Source organism: Taudactylus pleione, unplaced genomic scaffold, assembly GCF_031769625.1.
Source record: "Taudactylus pleione unplaced genomic scaffold, aTauple2 ptg000447l, whole genome shotgun sequence".
Taxonomy (NCBI): Eukaryota; Metazoa; Chordata; class Amphibia; order Anura; family Myobatrachidae; genus Taudactylus; species Taudactylus pleione.
Genome location: NW_028284849.1, coordinates 3,573,346 through 3,594,586, shown reverse-complemented (window position 1 = coordinate 3,594,586; position 21,241 = coordinate 3,573,346). Strand labels below are relative to the sequence as shown.

General features: G+C 46.8%; 1 protein-coding gene across 3 annotated transcripts in view; it reads right to left on the bottom strand.

Annotated features, from left to right (window-relative positions):
- Positions 1-21,241, bottom strand: part of KIAA0513 (KIAA0513 ortholog) — a 67,757-nt gene that overhangs the window by 24,916 nt on the left and 21,600 nt on the right. For all 3 annotated transcript variants that reach the window (XM_088448019.1, XM_088448021.1, XM_088448020.1), the window contains exons 2-9: positions 9,032-9,578; positions 4,730-4,829; positions 4,229-4,302; positions 4,070-4,140; positions 2,923-3,136; positions 2,577-2,614; positions 2,396-2,471; positions 1,808-1,885 (exon numbers count right to left, since the gene is read on the bottom strand). In XM_088448019.1, coding sequence (XP_088304145.1) covers positions 1,808-1,885; positions 2,396-2,471; positions 2,577-2,614; positions 2,923-3,136; positions 4,070-4,140; positions 4,229-4,302; positions 4,730-4,829; positions 9,032-9,378 — 998 coding nt within the window. In that variant the 5' untranslated portion in view covers positions 9,379-9,578. The remainder of the gene's footprint in view (positions 1-1,807; positions 1,886-2,395; positions 2,472-2,576; positions 2,615-2,922; positions 3,137-4,069; positions 4,141-4,228; positions 4,303-4,729; positions 4,830-9,031; positions 9,579-21,241) is intronic.

The window sequence follows — 21,241 nt, the reverse complement described above, 5'->3', positions numbered from 1 at the left end:
GTCACTGTTATAAACTGTAACCCTGGAACATGTTCATAATGACTCATATCACAAAGGGGTAGAGTCTGTTTAAAGGGTACATAGAAAAGTCAGACTACTTTATTTGTTTCAGAAAGGGATCAGCTTCCAAGAGGTAATATACGTAGGCTGGAAGCGCTACAGATACATCCTTTCCCCATGTTAAAGACCTAGTACCCCTCCACTCGAGACCATCGCGGTCGGTCACTTTATTTAAATAACCTCAAAATATAAAATATGTGCATTGCTTTACGTGAAAGAGCTAACAGTGACAGAGGTAGCTATGCTTTGTGGTAGTGTGGCGCAGTCAGGGTGGGGGTCCTGTTGGATGTAGGGCGGTTGGGAGAACCCCAGCACACCCTCCAACAGGAGCCCCAACCTCGGACGCAACACGCCACCCGCAAAGCAACTCGAGCCAAGGACCGGAACTCCAGAAAAGCACCATTAGGCAGCAGCAAATCTCCAATATCCCAACATACCAGGTGCAGACAGACCTGCCGCAACCAAGACCGATATCTACGCTAATATTCAGGAAAATTTCAGGACTAAAGACATCAGAAGAAGGATCATTGCCAAGATGTGTGTGGGGAGCTGCTGGCCCTGGAATCCAGCAGGGGAATTTGTCTGCTCTATTACTATATAGCTGAGTGCGTGGTATTATCCTCTGTTATCAGGCAGAATGCATAAGAGCCTTACAGAGGAGGAGTACGGTCCCCTCATTATAAATAATCTCCCGACACCTTTCCATATATCGTATTGTCTTATACAGTGGCGTTCCGCTAACATGACCGTCGCCAATTATATATATCTACATTACTTTTGGAGCCAAGTTATAAATGATATCAGTTAGTGAGCAATGTATGTCTATGGCTGCGTTTACAATTCCGCTTTTCAGAGATTTTCGCTTTAGGGCAGGGGTCCGAAAACATAGATAAAGATTATATATATATCTATCTATCTATATCTGAGATATCCTGGATGCAGCCAGTTTGTGGGCTCACAACCAAAACTCAGCCTATCGATTCACCAGAGACTTGTTTCTATTGATAGGCTAAATGCCGGCGATTAATAATGGCTGCCGTCACCATAGTGCGGAGGTGTGAGGTCCAGGGACTATTCATCTGCCCGGCTAACGCCTCCGTGACACTTCTCTGTAACAATTAAGCCGGCAGTTAGACACCTGCTAAGATGCACTGGAACAGACGTGTTCTCTAAGGATGGCAAAAGGCTAATTAGAAAAAGAATGTCAACAACTTTACAGAAGCCGATTTTATTGCCGTCATTAAAGTCTCATTATAAATGTTCTGGCTGCGGGAAAGGTCGGGCTGGTGATGAGACGACAGAAAATTCTAATGGGGCTTCTACGGTTTTCCCATCTACCGCAGATCTAAATCTATTCCACGTTTAGTAAGATAACTTTTTTACTTATTAACAAATCGATCTATAATATGCTTTGCTCGTTTTTAGTAAATATCGCACAAGGGACCAGGGACATCTACCGTGTGTATATACCATGTAGACAGCGACCAAATTACTCTTTCTATAGGTTTCAGCACCACCTGCTGGACCCGAGTATGTACTGCAGCTCATCGGGTGCTGGTTTAGCAAATAAATTCACAGTTGCAGTGCAGGTAATTTCCTCTGAAACCAGCTGTAAGACTGACTGTTATTAAATATGTATCTTTCTATAAGGTGATGTGGGATTTATTACATTTAAGCACCTCTGAGCTTACATGAGTCTCTTGCCAGTTTTAGTCCTGTGCCTCCACATTTTACAGGGTGTTCTCACCTGGTTGTGGGCGACCTCTTCCTCCTCTCGCAGTGTACGGCATCGAAAAACGCGGCATTCCAGAACCGCAGCGTGTGCCTGCAAAGGGACGGAGGGTAAGTGTACGACAGCGAGGCGGGATTGCGTTACACACTTAACTAAACATTAATCTACTGCTGCCAACTGTTCCAGCACAATTAGTTTTAGATTGCAATAACCTGCGCTGAATTACTTTGTAATAATAATAATATAATATATTACAGCCTTTGTTTGTACAACTGAATGACAAACCCACATATCAGCATCTTATAATTTGGTAATTTATGATACATTTGGTGGGAAAATACTTACAAATCACCAAAATAAATAAAACCTGTATTTGCAGGAACTTATACAGTCGGCCATGTACATTGGGTCAGACATTCTCAGTGCAGTCACCTATAGAAACCAGTCACTTGATTTTTTATTGATTATTAGTTTATTTTATACCAGACTGATAAAAGGTAACTGCACATCAGGGGTCAGGAGTTGATCTCCTGGGCACGTTTGCCCCCTCCGTTAGTAAATAGCCCCGTCGTGTGCGCCTTAGGGGTTCCCCCTCCCTCTCACCATATAGGCTGCTGCTTTAGGTGTGTGTACAGATAGCTCTTCTCTCCCTTCTTCTCGTCCGGGCTCTGCAGGGGGACTGCACAAGGATAGGAGACGGGAAGGAATAAATCAGCATAAACTGTAATATATAAAGACGATCCTGACAGAAGGTATAAAAATAGGGACAATGAGACCCACTTACTGTCATTTGACGGCTCTCTTGACGCGTCGTCGCTTTGCCTGTGGAGAATAGGAGGAATGTTATTAGCTGCTGATGGAAGACTGTGGAGAGGGAACATACATATACATATATATATATATATATATATATATATATATATATAGCGCCACAGATGGGTGCAGCAATGAGAAGTTGGGAACATGCATATTAATGTAAGTTAGAGGAAGGCCTCCAGCCCCAGCCAACCACAGGCAATTAGTGAGGCTAGAGGCTGACAGGGCATGCTGGGACTTGCAGTTCCTCAGCAGCTGGAGGGCTGTGGGTTTTATGTAATACATTTTAAATGTGAAACGCTTTAGCTACTCACTCATTTCTCTTTGATAGGGGCCCCTTCAGCTTGCTCTCCAGCCCCCCAAAGAATCCCTTCATGTTCTCTGTGGTGACCGAGGAGGTCCTTAGCAGCCGCTCCACGTTGTCCTTCTTCTCCGACAGCCAGGTGTTGGCAGATTTCAGGTAGGCGTCAATGCTGCCGGTGCTCACCGGCTTCTCCCGGGAGTCAGTGGGGGAGACGTGCGGCTTTCCTGGAAGGAGAGTTACATGAGGGCGGGCACCAGGGCACTATTTATACACTGCGGGGGCGATGCAGAGACGAGGCCGGTGATAATTGCACTGGCATAGAACGTATGGAACTGAATCCGTATACGGCAACTCTGCCCTGATCCGTGCGCTTGGTTCATAGCCGTCGCCATTATCGGAGCGCACTTGCTACGGCCCCATTAAACTTAGCCGATAGGCAAACGCCCTATTACCAACTGCGCTGCATATGGCCCAGGATCACCCATAAAGGTACACGTTCGGCTCCGGAGCATGCACAAACAGAAACACGCAAGACTCGCCCGCAAAACCAACTTGGGTTCAAGCCAGCATCAGCCCCAGTATGGAGAGCCGGCGTCAGTAACATTATATGCAGTAACCTCGCCCCCTTTGGTGCTTGCCCCACCCCTTTCTACAGAAGGCCACTCCCCCACTATAGAGCACTGGGATTTAATGGTGGGTGGGAGTGAATCACATGGCTAGCAATACGGGCCCTATATCGCCAACAGACCGATGCGCAGCTGTACGTGTCCATACACAAGCCGATGCCGATAACTCGCTTACCGTCAGCTTTCCCAATAAACGCTGGAACGGATTGTGCTTTGGGTTTCAGATGTTATAAAGAAAGTGGAAACTTTCTGCATTAATAGAAAGATTATCATAAGGTGAGAAAGTTATGGAGATGAATACAGCGTTGGCTTTGCGAGACCGTGGCGTGGCTCGCCTGTTACCAGCCTGTGACATTTATAATGGTCTGGGAACAGGCGTGAAGATCATTCGCCCTGAGCGGGCTGACTGGCAGGGCGAGTACAGGTGGGGTCAGGAGCGGGCATGTTGCCAGCCTTCCCCAGGTTACAAAGAGACGCAGCCGTGGTTTTAGTACATGAGGAATATCACAGCAACACCCCCTGGCCTCTCACCGATGTAATAATAGGTGAAGCACATGGTCATCAGGTTCTTGGCAGGGCCAAAATCATCCATCTGGTAACACCTAAAGAAAGCAGAACGGAGATTAAGTGAAGGGCGCTGGAGTTTTCCACAGACATTGCCCATAACCAGCGCAGGATGAGGGGACGTACTCAAACAGCACCACGGCGAAGGACTGCACCAGCCGATAGAACGTCTGCTCAGAGACACATTTGGAGTTGCAGCGCTGTGGAGGAAAATAAAATAGGTTAGAGAATTCAGTGCCCACCCAATCACGTAGCTATTTATCCTTATAGATACTATATTATACTGTTCTCTCTAATATACCAAATACACACAGTTCTAGAAACACTTCTACATAATAACTTATCCACACAGCAACAGTGTCAGAGGCCGTCTGTCTTTACACCGGAATCCTTCCCCTAATTTGCATATAATGTCGTCTTACTCTAATTTGCATAATAAGCCAAACACATTAGGGGACAACCACGATAAAGGAACACGAATATAAAAAGGTGCAACAACAATACTACAGCGTCTCTTATGTGACTAAACATTGTTTGGAAGATAAGAAACGTGTTTCGCATTTCCTAGGCCGAGCCCCACAGCGCAGGGCGCAGACTTGCACTGAGACTTCAGATATGCGCACTTACCTGAGCGCTGACAAACCGCGCAAACCATTCCCGTCCTTTCCCGTTCTCCATACTGCAGAGCTCACCAAACCTGGCCTTTGCCTCCTGGTCCATTTCCTCCCTGTATAAGGAACCACACAAACCATTAAGTTCGTACATTAATACACAGGTGGTTCTAATATACGTATAAACTCTAGCAAGTGACATCTATATCCATAGGGGCAGAATTAGGCTGATGCATATTTACAGATATTACCAATGGGCGTATTTCATTCTGCGCAGTCCCGGGTTCCAACAATTATTTTCATTTATAAATAAAAAGGGCTTCGCTGTGGAATTCACCTTTATAATTAGTATTTTCCTGCTTGTGAGGCCAGCCTTGGTTTGTTCAGGTAATACATATGTAATAATAATAATGGGCGTAATTCAGGTAATACATCTGCGATGCGTGCAGATCTGCACATGTACAAGTCTCACGCAGCGCGCATGCGTCTCTGTCATGTCGCAGTGCCCCAAAAGCCGCATTATAATTGACGTGCTGCTGGTGTTTGGGGGGCAGCGATGGCCAGGCTTCCAGAAAACAGGGGATGTCAGCCCCGTTTTCTGGGAGTTGTGCCAAAGCCAGTGGCGCTTCCCTGGCTCAGCCATCCGGGGGTTACTCAGATGTCAGATGATCGGGCAGTTAATCCGATGGCTTTGGACGCAACAGCAGATCACCGAAGCCGGCCGTGTGCAGGATCGGTATGAATGACCACCGGACCTATGTCCGGCGGTTCAAATCCCGACGCCAGAAAACCGGCAGCAGTGAAGATCCCGACAGGTAAGTAAACCCTCTCCCCCCCCCAAAACCCTAACCCTCCCTTAGGGGTGCCTAACCCTAACCTCCCCCCCTAGTGCCTAACCCTAACCTCCCCCTGGGGGTGCCTAACCCTAACCCCCCTTCCCGTAGCCTAACCTTAACTCTCCCGGGGGGGTGCCTAATCCTTAGTCCCTCCCGGGAGCCCCTAAGCTAACCCCCCCCCAACCCCCCCCTGTTCGGTATGCCGGACGTCGGGCTCCCGGCGTAGGGATAATGATAGGCATTGGGATTTCGAATCCTATCATTAGTCCCGTCGGGATTGCACAGTCGGGAAGCCGGCGGTCGGCATTTCCGGACTGCATACCCAGTGTGCATCTTTCTACTTAAAAGGCATCCTGCGGCTTTTGTGTATATTTCAGCACAGCCTGCATGCTATAGCGCACATCTCTGATTCAGGCCCATTGTTTTGTCTAGAAAATGTTTTGTTTTTAAAGAAATATATTAGTAATAAAGTTACATTGTATCTCACTGCCATTGTAACTGACCACTAGGGGGCGCATTCCTCCTCCACTGGGGTCTATAACTCTCCCACTGCCATTGTAACTGACCACTAGGGGGCGCATTTCCTCTTCCACTCGGGTCTAGAACTCTGGTTTCATTTTACTTTGGCCAAACCTACTCTTAAGGATGCCCACACACCGTCAGATATTTTGCATGATTTGCCGATTTCGAGGCCTCTGGACGTCAAATCGGGCAAAATATGTGCAAATCGTGAGTGTCCACTGAGTGATAACGATCCGATGCGCGGTCCCGTGGGTCGTTAAATCGTACTTTCAGATCTTACCTACTGCAGGCTAAGATCTAGCAATCTCTTTAACGATGCACTGGAAATCGTTAAAGACGCACAATAGGTCGTTAGTAGATCAAAATGAACACTTTACGCGCGATATCGTTTGTCCAGGACTGCCAGGGAGCTGCCGTCGAGCTCAAGGGAAATCATTAACGACATTGCATCGTTAGTGAGTCATTCAGTGTGTGGGCACCTTTAGTTATAAAGACAAATTAGTGCCAGAACAAGGGGCTGTGCAGAATGAAATACACCCAAAGCTTCTGTATTTATCCAGATAGAATGCGGTCTCTATAAGATTTGTCTGATCCTGTTGGAAAACAAAGAAATGTCAGGTGAAGCCCAATCTAGCCGGCTTATATCCATAGTCCTCCTTTTCCTCTCCCTTTGCAAATCAGACACCCACATAAAGATGGGACAGAGCCATCCGAATGCCCCCAGTGGCCACAGGGCCCTAGGCAGGAGCCTAGGTAGGCTGCATAATGAATGACCTGGCAGGGACACCACAGACAGCATTACAGGCAGATACACAGCGTGTGCATCGCTGTCACAATTCCCGGACCCCCCTGGTTGATCAATAATTCAGGATGTTACAGAATGTCCTCCTATTTGTGTCTATGGCGGTTTCTGGCCTCTACGCCTGCAATACGGAGGATTATGTGTCTGGCTGAGGATCTCTCTTCCCCCCCTGGAGCTTCTTCTGCTTCGTTTGAAGTTATTAGTTGTGGATGAGCAGATACAGTTCTGAGTTATAAAAACACGAAATGCCCCGTGCGCCCAATGACGACCCGGTACAGCGCCGGTCTGCTATTCCCACCGCTGCAGATAAAAATATACATAGATTCATGTGTAACAATTACAAGGCTGTGTTATATTAAAGGACATCGCACCGGCTTCCCTGCTCGGGGAAATGTCAAGTGAACGCTGGTTTATTACACACAATTAACAATCCCATCAAATAAAAGCATTCACCCATGTAATAAATATCCATATCTTCTACAGGTGCTGCTGCTGCTCATTTTATGAGCTCAACTGTGTTTTAATATGTTAAACAGCGCAGACAACGGAGCCTCTGTAGCCAGGGAAGACGTATTATCTCACCATGGATAAAAATATTATTTCTACCTCTCCCTTATGAGGGCGACAGGCACAATTATTACCCCAGCTCAGTTCATTAACATATATTAAGTAAACTAAGGGGCTTATTACCAAACAGTGGTGACGATGCAAATACTGTGCATCATAGCACCAACCGGATCATTGCATTTACCGCCAAACTGGCACTAGCTCCGTCCGAGCTTAATGGTGACTGTTCCATGTAAGTTGGTGAAAAAAAACACCACATAGGAGAAGAGCGCAAAAGCGGACGCATCCCGCTATTATCAGCAGACGGCAGAATGAGGTCCTAAATCAGGGGTTCTCCAGTCCTCAACTACCACTAACATGTCATGTTTTCTGGATTTCTTTAATAGTGCACAGGTGAGTTCATGTCTTTTGCCTGGGCAGTTATTATCAGACAGAAATCCTGAAAACATGACCTGTTGGGAAAACTAGAAAGATGTCATTTTTAGATGAAAAGAATATTTATAATAGTTACTGCACATATAAATCCTGTCATATGAGAGTGCTCAGTGAGGTAAGTAGTGTAGGGGGACTTGTATACGTAATAAATATTGCAGAGCCCGGACTGTCTGCTATAGAGAATTAGAAAGCTGCCACACAATTTGCTGCCACTCCCTGGCAGTGAACGGGTGAATTGGCTGGCAGATTGGGCACCCAGAGTAGTTACCCCCACGCTGGCAGGGATGCGCATATTACGTCCCTGGAGGCAGGAAGAATGCCGGCTCAGGAGAACGTAGGATCCTGCTTTATAATGTGATGCGCCCCCCCTCTGGGGAATCACTCTGCTGCTGTTTAGGATCCGACCGTTTAATCATCCGGGCACATTACTGCACTAAGCAGGAACGCACGTCCCTAGGTCACAGCGATCTATACCATTATTTCATTTAAAACACTTGCTGACCTGTATCCCCACCACAAAAACACAGACAAGGGGGTCTATGTACTAAGCCTTGGGCAGAGAAAAAGTGAATGGAGGTTAAGTACCAACCAATCAGCTCCTAACTAATATTTCAAACACAGCCTGTAAAGTGACAGTTAGGAGCTGATAGGTTGGTACTTTATCTCTATCCAAGGCTTAGTACATAGACCCCAAGGAGTCTTACATCAATTCCTCTCCACCACACGTCTCATGTCTGTCTGTCTTGTATGACCCTGTTGTCATGCTACTCACACGCATGGTGCATACCTGTATCCGTGCTAGCTGTGATTGTCCGCTTACAAACATCTATTGTGCGTTATTATATTCCTGTCTCTGGTATTATCTGTTTTATATATATATATATTTATTTCATATGGCGCTAAGTGCCTTATAGATAAATAATTATGATGGTGATGATGAAGAGCCACCTTTTTAGGCTTTTAGCTGGTCTGCTGAATCTCTCTCCTCGTCCCTGGCTCTACAGAGGAGCTGCCAGAATAGTAGAAAATTTAAAGAATGAACCAATTCAACAGAAAATATTAATTGACAGAGATGGGCCCAACTTATAATGTGTCTACTCTCCTGCACCCAAACACCCCCTCTCCCCCCCCTCCTCGGCCGATTTCATCTGCTTACCCCCCAGTGAAGATCTTCTCAACGTATTGTCTGATAAACTCTTTCTGTTCTGACATTTGCTCGTCCCGGGCAGACTCTGTGCTCTGATTGGAGGAGAAGGACTCAGAGGACGACCTCTGCGACAGGTTCCAGCGGTGGCGGTTGGGCGACGCCGTCTCATTCTCACTGTCTGCGGATTCTGTGGCATCGCTCTCAATCTCCTCCTCCCTCTGCCCATTCTCCGGGGGGGGTCCTTCCAGCAGCAGGAGCCCGTCAGTGTCTTGCTGGGTGGGACATTCGGGTACCACCACCAGAGGTTCAGTATCCAGATCTATCAGGTTCCCCACTGGTACATCGGGAATCTCCATAGTGGATCCACCCAGCGACTCCCCTATCTGTGCAGCACTGGGTGACAAGAGGAAGGACTGCGTCCAGGTTGCTCGCTGCACGATATATACTAGAGGGAAAAGGGAGTTCCGGGACAATCTCCGCGGAGAGCTGACAATCACGATTACAGACGGTCCCTTCTTAGTGCCGACTGCAGACACATCTCAAGCAACTGCGGAAACTGGAAGACAGAGAGGTGTAAAGTGTAAGTAATTACAGGCACCTGAGGCGTAATATATAGGAATATAATACAGAGGATACAATAGTCACATAAAACAGTTAGTTGTATATCCATTTCACTTACACTATATATAATGGCTCATTTGCTCTATTCTTTAGCACCATAACTCTACCTTGTATAATAAACAGGAATATAATATGAGTTTGCAATGTTGGAAGACAACTGATGCAGAAATCGTTGCACACCAGCAATCCCACAATTTATCACATAAGGTTTTAGGACTATGGGGTCTATTTACTAAGCAGTGTTAGGAGACAGAGTGAAAAGTGATAAGAAAGTGATAAGGTGCCAGCCAATCAGCTGCCATCTCACAGGCTGTGTTTGAAAAATGACATTTGCTAGCTGATTGGCTGGCACCTTATCACCACTTTTCACTCTGTCTCCTAACACTGCTTAGTAAATAGATCCCTATATTACAGGCCAGTATTCACCCTGCTGGAGATTTCTACAACTTTATAGCCAAGATGTCCCCTGACGACCACTGTGCAGTGCCTAGCACCTCCCCTTCATTGGTATTTAGTGACTGGCTGCCTTCATGACTGTCATCTGGGGCAGCCAATCGCAATACAGTAAACAAAGAAGGTGGAGCTGACAACTACCAAGATCAATCGACGAAGGGAGCTTCAGTAAGATGGCGGGGGGAGCTTCAGTAAGATGGCGGAGGTGAGCAGTTGTCTGCTTCATGTACATGAGGTCAATTAAAAAAAAATTGCAATGGAACCCACATATGTCTGGCCACACTCTGACTGTAGCACATTGGGCCTGATTCAGAGCCGCTCGTAAGCGGCCGCTCGTTCGTTCCGACCGATGTTCGCACAACTGCGCATGCGTACGGATTTTAATACGCATGCGCGAACCAGTCAGTGCGGCCGAAAATCGTGTGTTCGCTAAATAGCGAATGCCTGCTATTTTGAGTGACAGGAGGAGGCGTATGTGGGTGGTAACAGGGGAAGGTGCATTAAAACGGGGAGTGGAGATCCGAACGCAGGCGTGCCAAACGATCAAAACGGGCGTTTTAAGGGTGTGCATAATTACTAAAGCAGCGTCATCGACCACGTCACTTGGTTGTTTTATAGTCAGAACTGCTCGCATGATTGTGGTAGGAAAAACCAACCACAAGAATAGCGAGCAGTTCATACGCCGTCCGATGTACTCGATTAATCTAATAAATAGCGGACATGACGTATGATGCGAGCGGCCAGGGGGAGTTTTTTTCAAAATTACGTTCGCATGTTTTGTTCGCTCGTTCAGACATAGAGGCGTGAACAGACCGCAAAGAGCGAACGGCTAATTTAAATAGCTAGCCCCTTCTTCTGGACGAGCGAGCGCAAATAGCGTCCGGCTCTGAATCAGGCCCATTGTGACAGCCATTTCGTGGGTTTATCCAGCATGCACAGTAATGCAGTTTATTCATTCATTAGAAACTAGTGATATCATTGAGGTCTGAGTGATGTCACTAGTTCCTACTGAGTGGATAGGTTTCTCCGTGGCTTCCTCTGCCATAAGTGGAGCATAAGGCACTTTGTGTCGCGCTCTTTGTAATGTTGTGTATTCATTGGCATTGTATTCCTCCTGAACTCATTTGCTTAATGTGAAGACACAGCAATACAAAACACCGGAATCCTTCCCAGAACCTCCGCCCACGCAGACAGATTAAATCGCTGTTACTGTGCGCACATCAGAGCCCTCGCCGTCTGCCTGGCTCCCCGTTAGCAGAACTGATGAGCTGCAGAGTACAGGGCTGGTCTCATTACTAGCACACGCTGGCAGAGACGCAGGGTGCTGCCATTATCCGTCCTGAACCTAACCACCACCCGCAAGGAACCGATCCACTGTCTTTATCCCCTCTCTCCAATGGTTTCACTACTTATGGGAACAGTCAATTTGCTCTGCTGCAGTCTATTTTCAGGGCTTTGACGATCCACTGGGGTCATGGGTTCGGTTCTGGCCATGGCCCAATCTGTGTGGAGTTTGTATGTTCTCCTCGTGCTCATCTGGGTTTCTGCTGGACGCTGCAGTTTCTACCCATGCTCAAAAAAACATACTGATAGGCTTACCGGCTTCTGACAAAATGGACCTGTGTGTGTGCGCGGTAGGGAATTCAGATTGAAAGCTCCTTTGGGTCAAGGACTGGTTTGATTATTTTTTTTGTACAGCAGTGCGCAATAAGATTGGCGCTATAAAAATGAAAGATACAAAACTAAGGGATGGGGGGACCTAAAAATGTTAAATTAAATTTTTAAAATGCTCCCGGACACACACACATACATATATATACATATATATACATATATATATATATATATACATATATATATATACATATATATATATATACTAGTAAATGAAAAGTCTGGCTGCAGCGTGATGCTGGTTATAAATTATAGGCGAGCTAGTTGAAGAAAATGAGCAAACGCTACGGTGTGTATATCTCTCCCGCCCCCCTCCCACTCCAAACAGCCCCTGTATCTCCAGAGTTGTTCAATCCCGTTGTCAGGCTCAGGATGAGTCTTTGCGCTTCACATGCTCAAATCTGCCTTTCCCAATTACTGTCTATTGTGCAAACGAGCCCCGGAAGCAGAGAGCGCACGCAGGAGTCTGCGCCCCCTCCCTCGTGCCACGTCTGACAGCCTCCGATCAGCACAGAGAGATGTCTGAAGAAATTGGTTAGTGGATAGGACGGGGGAATGCTGCGGAGGGGAACGCAGCTGACTTGCTTCATTAGGCTAACACTGGCTCCAGTACATCAATATCCATCTCCCAGCGAGACATGTCACTGTATAGGACGCCTCCAAATAGGGGCGTGCGCTGACCCCTGTTCTGCCAGATGGGATTCAACGAGCCAACGCACACAACACAGTACTCTGCCCACACTCTACACGTTCTAGAGAGATTCAGTGCAACATGTGGGCCTAATTCGTTCTTGCTTACATTAACAGGGGAGGAAGCGGCCATTTTGAATCCTCACTTGAGGTAAACTGAAGCATAAGAGAGAGTCTCCTGGGGCGTATTCTATAGACACTCTGTGGCTGATGCAGAGTGTAACTGGGTGACAACGGGGCCGTTTCCACCCAGGCAAAGTTTAGAGAGGGCGTGTAGACGGAACCGTGGCCTATGCAGCCTTGTGCGTTCGCAGAGATCTGTGTTTTCAGGTGGATCTTATGTAACATGTATAGGGCTGCGGCAAGTCTGCGCTGATAATGATGACAGAACCAAGTCCATAGAGCCGTATGCAAAGCCGGTGTAATTCCGGGCGACTTGTAACCTAATAAAACAGTAACCGGCCGTAGTAACCTAATAAAACAATGCTTGCTGGATCGTATCTAGTACAGGAGAATGGGAGTGCACAGCTTTAGGCTATAGCTCTGTACAGGCTATAAGCAGGGACAGCTCTCACTGCCTCCCTATCCAATGTTATTTATTAAGCTGGGTACACAGTCGACGATAAATTAGATGATCTGTCGTTTAGAGGCGAATCAGAACGACAAATCGTCCACATGGCCCCAGTGTGTACGCACTATTGCGCGCTCCCGTGCAGGCCAATCTGAAGATTCGGTGGCCGACACCATGCTTCTGAATGTGGTGGAGGAACGAGAAGTCGTACACCATATCGTGCAGTGTATACGGACTGCCCAAATTATCGTGCTGCCACAGCTGACGTCGCTGGGGACACACATCGTCTAATGTGTACCATAGTCTCAAACCTGTCACAGCAAGATATCTTGTCACACCCGAATGTCATGTCAGTCTCCCCCCCCCCCCTCCGGTCACTGTGCTGGGCGGCGGATTATCATACATGAATAAGACTGACAGAAGGGCTTTAAGTGGCGATAAGGGGATTATAGTAAAGGAAGATGATGGCGTCCGCTGAATGGAAGTAATTTAAGAAGCCCACAGTGTCTGGCGCACAGTACTAATCCAGCTTTGGACCTATAACGCGCATCAATTATACATCTATAGTGCCGGAGAAGTGGAATCAGTATGAATGACCGTCGGCCGCATGGAAGACCGGCAGGAGTGAAGATCCCGACAGGTGATTTAGGTAAGTACAACTAACCCTGTGATTAGCGCATATTTAAATAAGGGCAGGGCCAAATGACGCAATTCTTGTGCAATCGCATCATTAAACCCACGCCACCTACTCAGAGACCCCCCGATCACCGTGGAAATTCTCCCCAATCTGCCCACTTCACGAGGAGGATTGCGGGAGAAGTGCCTACTCTACCAGGTGTACCGGGGTTTTACCCGAAAAATCGTGAGCCTCCCGCCACTTCCGGGGATCAGGCATGTATGGTTTTGAGGTAATGAGATAACTGGGTTGCGAGGAGTGTTCCTTGCTGTTAAAAGAGGCCATTTCCATTCTGCAAAAGGACTTCGGGCCAGATGTACTAAGCTTGGAGAGAGATAAAGTACCAGCCAATCAACTCCTAACTGTCATTTTTCAAACACAGCCTGTAAAGTGAGTTATGAGCTGATTGGTTGGCACTTTATCTCCCTCCAAGGCTTTAGTACATCTACCCCTTAGTGTTTACACCAGCTCGGTCTGAAGTCTTCATCCTATATTTGTAATGGGAGAGTTGTGCACCTGCATGCTATACATACACAACATCCATGTAATGTCTGCACAGTACGGCCAAATAGGAGCATAAGCCAGATGTTCTGCACTATGTACCAAAGTATGTTCTATGCACGCAGAACTTTCACCAACTGCACTGCAACAAAAATCTCATTACACAAATACACAATTATCCTTAGCAGTGCGTCAGGACATATTTGTGAGTCACGATAACTAGATGGATGGATGAATTCATAGGGGCAGATTCAATTAGGCGCGGGGTTAAACCCAGGGGTAACACACGGTAAACCATAGATTCTGAATAAGATGCTGGAACCCCAGAGACTGCATGTAATGGCGATTTTCTCACAGCTCCTGAGGCTGCGCGGAAAAATCAGCGTTACGCACGGGGATCGAGGACCCAATTGTAAATATCCAGGCTGTCAATTAGCAACATGGGTAAACCCCGCGCCTAACTGGATATGCCCCTATAGATTGGACCCAAGGCATAATCTTAAGGTAAATGCAATTGGTGTTATATTTCAGGCAGATTGGAACGGTTTACACAGCGACTAGAGACGCCCAAAACATGTTCAAATCGATTCAAAGGTTGATTCAAATTTCCCCAGATTCAGACAAGAACATGTTCGTAGTACAATAGGCAAGGGTCTCATATTTACGTTTTCTGCATGCGTTTGTCAATAGTTTCATAATTAATTTACTTATATATTTATATTTTTTCAACACTATGTATATATTATTTTTAAATTATAAAAGATATTTCAAATTTGAGAAATTCTGCCAAATTTGAACATTTCTGTACAAAACTGGTAAAAACATTTCAAACCACACAGGTGCCTCTGCAGCCGCTCAGTGGTAGGATCTTTGGAAATTGACTCCTGGGGGTTTATGTAATAGCCCCCGAGGCTCTGGCAAGATTTCGGCGAGTCTGTACATATTTTCAAAGCGACAATCATTTAAAGGCAAAACAAGCTTGGTTGCCTTTTAAATTATTGCTGCTTTAAAAATACAAGCAGACTCGCCGGAATCTCACCAGAGCAGACGTCTCGCAGACTATTACATAAACCTCCTAGAGAAATGCCACATACCGCACACGTCCACACAATGATGTCACCAGTTCCTAATGAGTGGATTCTCAGTGAAGCCACTGGCACCTAGTGACTGGATAGGCTAAACTCTCAGTGATGTCATTGGCACCTAGTGACTGGATAGGCTGCACTCTCAGTGATGTCACTGGCTCCTAATGACTGGATAGGCTGAATTCTCAGTTATGTCACTGGCTCCTAGTGAATGGATAGGCTGCATTCTCAGTGCTGTCACTGGCTCCTCGTAATTGGATAGGCTGCACGCTCAGTGATGTCACTATTTCCTAGTGAGTGGATAGGCTGCATTCTCAGTGATGTCACTGGCTCCTAGTGACTGAATAGGCTGCATTCTCAGTGATGTCACTGGTGCCATGTGAATGGATAGGCTGCATTCTCAGTGATGTCACTGGTTCCATGTGAATGGATAGGCTGCATTCTCAGTGAGGTCACTGGTTCCATGTGAATGGATAGGCTGCATTCTCAGTGATGTCACTGGTTCCATGTGAATGGATAGGCTGCATTCTCAGTGATGTCACTATTTACTAGTGAGCGGATAGGATGCATTCAGGAATACGAATGTCTGTCTCCACCATTGATGTGCACTTTAAAAACAAAAAGATAGAGGCTGAACACGACTGATCCTCCCACGCATAGTAGTGAGCGGCACAATGCAGATAAATAATTTCACATTGGAAGATTGCTTTGTGTAAGAGGATTTTACTCCTACGGATGACTTTGCTTCAAAAGAGAAGAATTGGTTTAGAACAAAAAGACTGAGAGACCAAGAGATGGTGGTATGGATTGTCAGCGAGCACTGTGCTGCTTGTTACATTAATTATTCATTTTTTATTTGATTTTTTTTTTTTTATGTGAGGGGATACATTTGTCTTTGTTATTATTGGCATATTACAGAAAAAAAAAAAGATCTGTTCTTTGAGTACTACAGATCATTCCCAACACGTGGGACAAGGTGATCCTAAATGAAAATGTTCCGCCTAATAAAAGAGGGAATTCCACAGGGAGGGTGTAGCTGAATAAGTGGATGGTGGGTAATATTTGGGCATCTGAATACTAGTAATCTAATGCAACATACCACCCATTTTTATTAGGTGAATTCAATCAAACCTGGTGGTACAGTATATGTAATTTGGTGCATAGCTTGCTATAATTATGGGGTGAAAGTATATGTCCTATGAAGGGGAAAGTGGAGGGGACATTTAATGGCCACATTAAATAAAGAGAGTGAGAATAATAACAGCAGGGTAATTGAGCAATTTATTGGGGAACATCCAGTGCAATTAAATTCCGTGACCTGGCCCCCGAGAAAGGAGATTATATATATATATATATATATATATATATATATATATATATATAATGAAAACACTTTCCACACTGAACAAGAGTTCTGTTCAATGGACCTCTGCTATATTTTGTAAATAATTGCAAAGGCAAATCTTGCCGCTTGTGGTTACCATTTCCTGCATGTCGCAAAGCGATAATAAACATATAGGGTTCTCGCCCTTTGGCCAATCCACCTATTAGAGCGCTATCTGAGCTAAGGGCCTGATTCAGAACCCCTCGTAAGCGGGCGCTCGTTCGCTCCGAGCGATGTTCGCACATCTGCGCATGGGTCGTAATGCGCATGCGCCAACCAGCCAGTGCGATCGGAAATCGAGCACTCGCAAAATAGCGAATGCCTGCTACTTTGAGTGACAGGATGAGGCGTTTGCGGGTGGTAACAGGGAAAGGTGCTTGAAAACGGGGAGTGTAGATCCGAACGCAGGCGTGCCAAACGGTCAAAATGGGTGTTTTAAGGGTGTGCATAATTAACAAAGCAGCGTCATCGACCACGTCACTTGGTTGTCTCTTAGCCTGAACTGTTCGCATGATTGCGGTAGGAAAATCCTATCACAAGCACTGCGAGCAGTTCAGACGCCATTCGATGTACTTGATTAATCAAATAGATAGCGGAGATGACGTAGGATGCGAGCGGCCAAAATAGCGAGCACATGTTTCGTTCGCTCGCTCAGACATAGAGGCGTCAACAGACCGCAAAGAGCGAGCGCTCAATTTAAATAGCCGGCCCCTTTTTCTGAACGAGCGAGCGCAAATAGCGTCTGACTCTGAATCAGGCCCTAAGTCTCCATCATTCCTACCATGGTTGATCACTGGTAATGACAGGCGATTTCTCTGTCCTCAGAATCACAGCCTCTAATATATGGTTTTTCATATTGCTCCGATAAATCTAGTCATTCATTTGCCCTCTCCGTGCCAGAATAGCGATTTAATCACTGGAGTTTGAACCTTATTGTGCCGGAACTACCAGCCTCTTAAAGATGAAGATTTATGGTTTATGTCACGGCCCACAAAGATGTCTGGGTTACGTGTAAATGAGACTTTTGCATACATGTAAAATATTTCCACGCACTGAAGAATTCTGCGTTGTCCTAATCACCAGAGACATTTACATCTAACACATAGATATGTTGTGATAATGCGCACACCATTATCAAGATGGAAACTAGCGCCAGGCCTATGGGATTCAAAGATCCGCCTATTAAAACGTGTCATCTACTCCACCCTGGTTACCTCCTCTCACTCCACGATTTCTCCCTCTCCTAACCCTCCGCTGGAACTCACACCGCCGCCAATTTAAGCTGGGTCACACACTAGGTCGATGGGTCAGCCGTAAGGCCAACCCGCCGACCTGTACACACTTACCAGTCGTCTGCCCGATGTGTCGGGCTTGACAGCTCAACTGGGTGGGCTAATAAATCTACCCGCCCAGTTGAGCTGGCAATCTCCATCAGGTCCCCACAGCATGTGTACGGGCGATCGGGGGGGGGGGGGGGGGTCGCCCGTACACACCAGCAGATGCTGCAGAGATATGTCTGTGAATGACATCGTTCACAGACATATCCGCGCTGTACACACCCGTCCAATGGAGCGGGCGATATATCTGTGTGTACCCAGCTTTAGACTTTCTAACAATCTCAGCAGCTTCAAATGTGCACTCAAAACCCACCTGTTCATCAGAGTTTACCGCCCCTCCTTCTAAATCTACGTTTTTCTCTCCTCCCCTGACCTCTATTCTCCTCAGTTCACCCCTCCTCTTACCATGTAAGCCCTCACAGGCAGGGCCCTTCGTCCTCATGTTCATCCCTAGCACAATCCTTGCTTCCAGTGCTCCTCCTCTCTGGTATCCAAGCCCCTATCAGTGACTGACTGAGTGCCCGCCTCTACGCCGATTACAGTCTCATTGAGCGCTAAAGTGATGTAACTCACCACCACCCGTCAAAACACAGGGAACGCAATCCGTACACATTGACGATGTTCAAGTAGTTGAGCAATTACTTACAGCTGCGCATGCGTGAAAAAAATTCTGAAATCTCAGCACGTGTTACCCTGAGTGTACTCTTATTATGCGGGTGCCGTGGACGGGTAAACTCACAGGTGGGTCGGCCGACACAGGGGGCATATTTTAGCAACGCTGCTGTATGCAAATCTGAATCCTGCAGCCCCCCTACATCCTCGCCCCATGACGGGAGGCACTCACCTTGGCAGATATGCCCCGATAGAAACGTATAATGACAGGAAAGCTTCACAACGTTACATACTACAGTCCCTGTACTTGGATGCTGCATAGCCATAAGATCACAGGGACAGATGGATTGCTCGGATATGAAACGCGTTGAGTTTTTGTGACAGAGCGTGGAGAGAAGCAACAGCCTGAACAGTTCCCGCGCCCTATTATCTGTATAATTCCCCCCTTTGGCTCTCTCGGCTATTCGCTGATGTAAGCTGAGCCGGAGGACGTGATACATGCAATTACACAGTGGAACCAAGCTGAAAAATCTGGAGCCAGTACCGGAAAATAAAACACAGCACCACTATACCAGACGGGGCTGAGATGTAAAGTTTAATTTGAAATGCACCCATCAGCCTTTCTTTCTGCAAGTAACATCTTGCGTCTGAATTTTTCAGTGGTCTTGTCAGTAGAGCTGACAGTCTATTCTTCAGTTTTTGTGACACTAGAAAACCAAAGGTCTTGTCCTGGTCTTTCTGTCAGTGATCTTAACCGCTGAGCCACATTTTAAATGGAATGTACAGATCACAAAACAACTAAGTGGGTAATGAGCAAATAGGGCGGAATTAAATTGTTTCCTGCCCTCATCGCGCCCGACGGAGCTATTCAATTCTTGCTCCTGTCGGGCACGATCAGCTGCCAGCGCTACATTTCAGCTCTCAGCCCCAGGGGGGCGAGAGCTGAAATGTGCGAAAAGTGACATGTTTGGGCGCCCAAAAGTCACTTTTCGCGATCGTGCCCAGCACTTTGGTCGGGTTTAGCTGCTTTACGCAGCTAAACCCGACCACGTTGGGCGCGATCAGCACGAAAATCTGGAACAATTGCATAGCGGCCCGCGAACTCCTGTCACTTTAGGCAGGAGATGGGGGCCGCGAAAACAGTTGAATTCCGCCCATAGAGAGCAAACTAAAAAGAAGAAACCGTGAATCGCGCCTGAGCGCTGTGAAATGCCGGTACTGCCAGGTAAGGGGGTGCTGCCATTTTGTCACGTCAAAAGCAATAACATGGAATTAAAGTACTCCTGTCACCTACAGATAGCAGGAGCTGCCTTTCTTACTGCGGAAAGCAGTCAATCCACCCACTAGGAATTGATGACATCACAGGCGTGAGCCACATGCTTCAGTGATGTCACTGGCTCCTAGCCTCTCAATGGGCTGAATACGGTCTCGGCACACAAAAAGCCGCTTACGGTCTGTGTAAAGGCAATAAGTGCATTTTAGTCACAATAATGCTGATGGGGATTTGGAATCTCCCACTAACACACAGGAATGAGGTGTCAGGCCGTTGTATTCTTATTACTCAGTAATTCAGGTTACAATGTACAGGTGTGGCCTAAAGTGATGCAGAAACCCCCTCACTGCACAGCATTCTCCTCATGTATCTGGCTGCTCTATGCCCCCTCAGCTTCCTCAGACGTAACTGGCACAGGGGGTGACCATCTGTATAGACTAAACAGGTCAGCAAGTCCCTCAGGCGTGATACAGAGATCGGGATACGCAGCCTTCGCTCAGCTCTGATGCCAGAACACCCCGTGCTGTGAGTGCGCAGGGCGCCGGCCGGGGAACGCACTTCCCCTTCCTCAATAAGATTCATTTTCACTTTGATTGTCTCTAAATGCTGGAGAAATCATATGCATCAATAATGAGCCTTATTTCTATGCTGACTGATGCGCAGGACGGTGATAGCCTAGAAAAGGGGCTGAAACATTCATAAATATATATCGGAGAATAAAGGTGCCCATACAAGGTGCGATAAGGCGGCCGATCCCATGGATTGGTACGATCTGGCTGCTCTATCGTACCGCGTAAGGGCATGATATCCGACAGAGCGCACACTCGTGGGGTCATACATCGCACCTCTAGATCTTATGTAGGTTAAAGCGATCTGGGGATGCGATGTGCAATCCCATGCAGCACTATGCGGGTGGGGGAGCCAGCATATCGGGCGTTCGGACAACCGATCGCACCGTGAGTGGGGACTGCCCGATATGTCGGATGTCCGATCCCCCGTTGCGTCGCACGGTGCATATCGCACTGTGTATGGCCCGCTTTAGACTAAAATAATAATAAATCACATAACTTTAAAAACAGTATTTTTTAAAATAGTTCTTCTACTGTCAGAGAACTAACCCATTGATTATTAAGACAGCGGTGCTTCTCTATCTAGTGAGTACCATCTCCTAGGTACCTTGTAGGCCTAGCTGTACAAAACCTACAGTGCTGATCCAAATGATTGTAGTTCCCCACCAAGGCGTACCTCTAACATATCAATGGGGAACCAGGGCAACATGCGTGCGCCACCGCAAAGAAGAGGGTAGTGGCATCAAGGGGTATGACCACCCCTTCCGATGCCC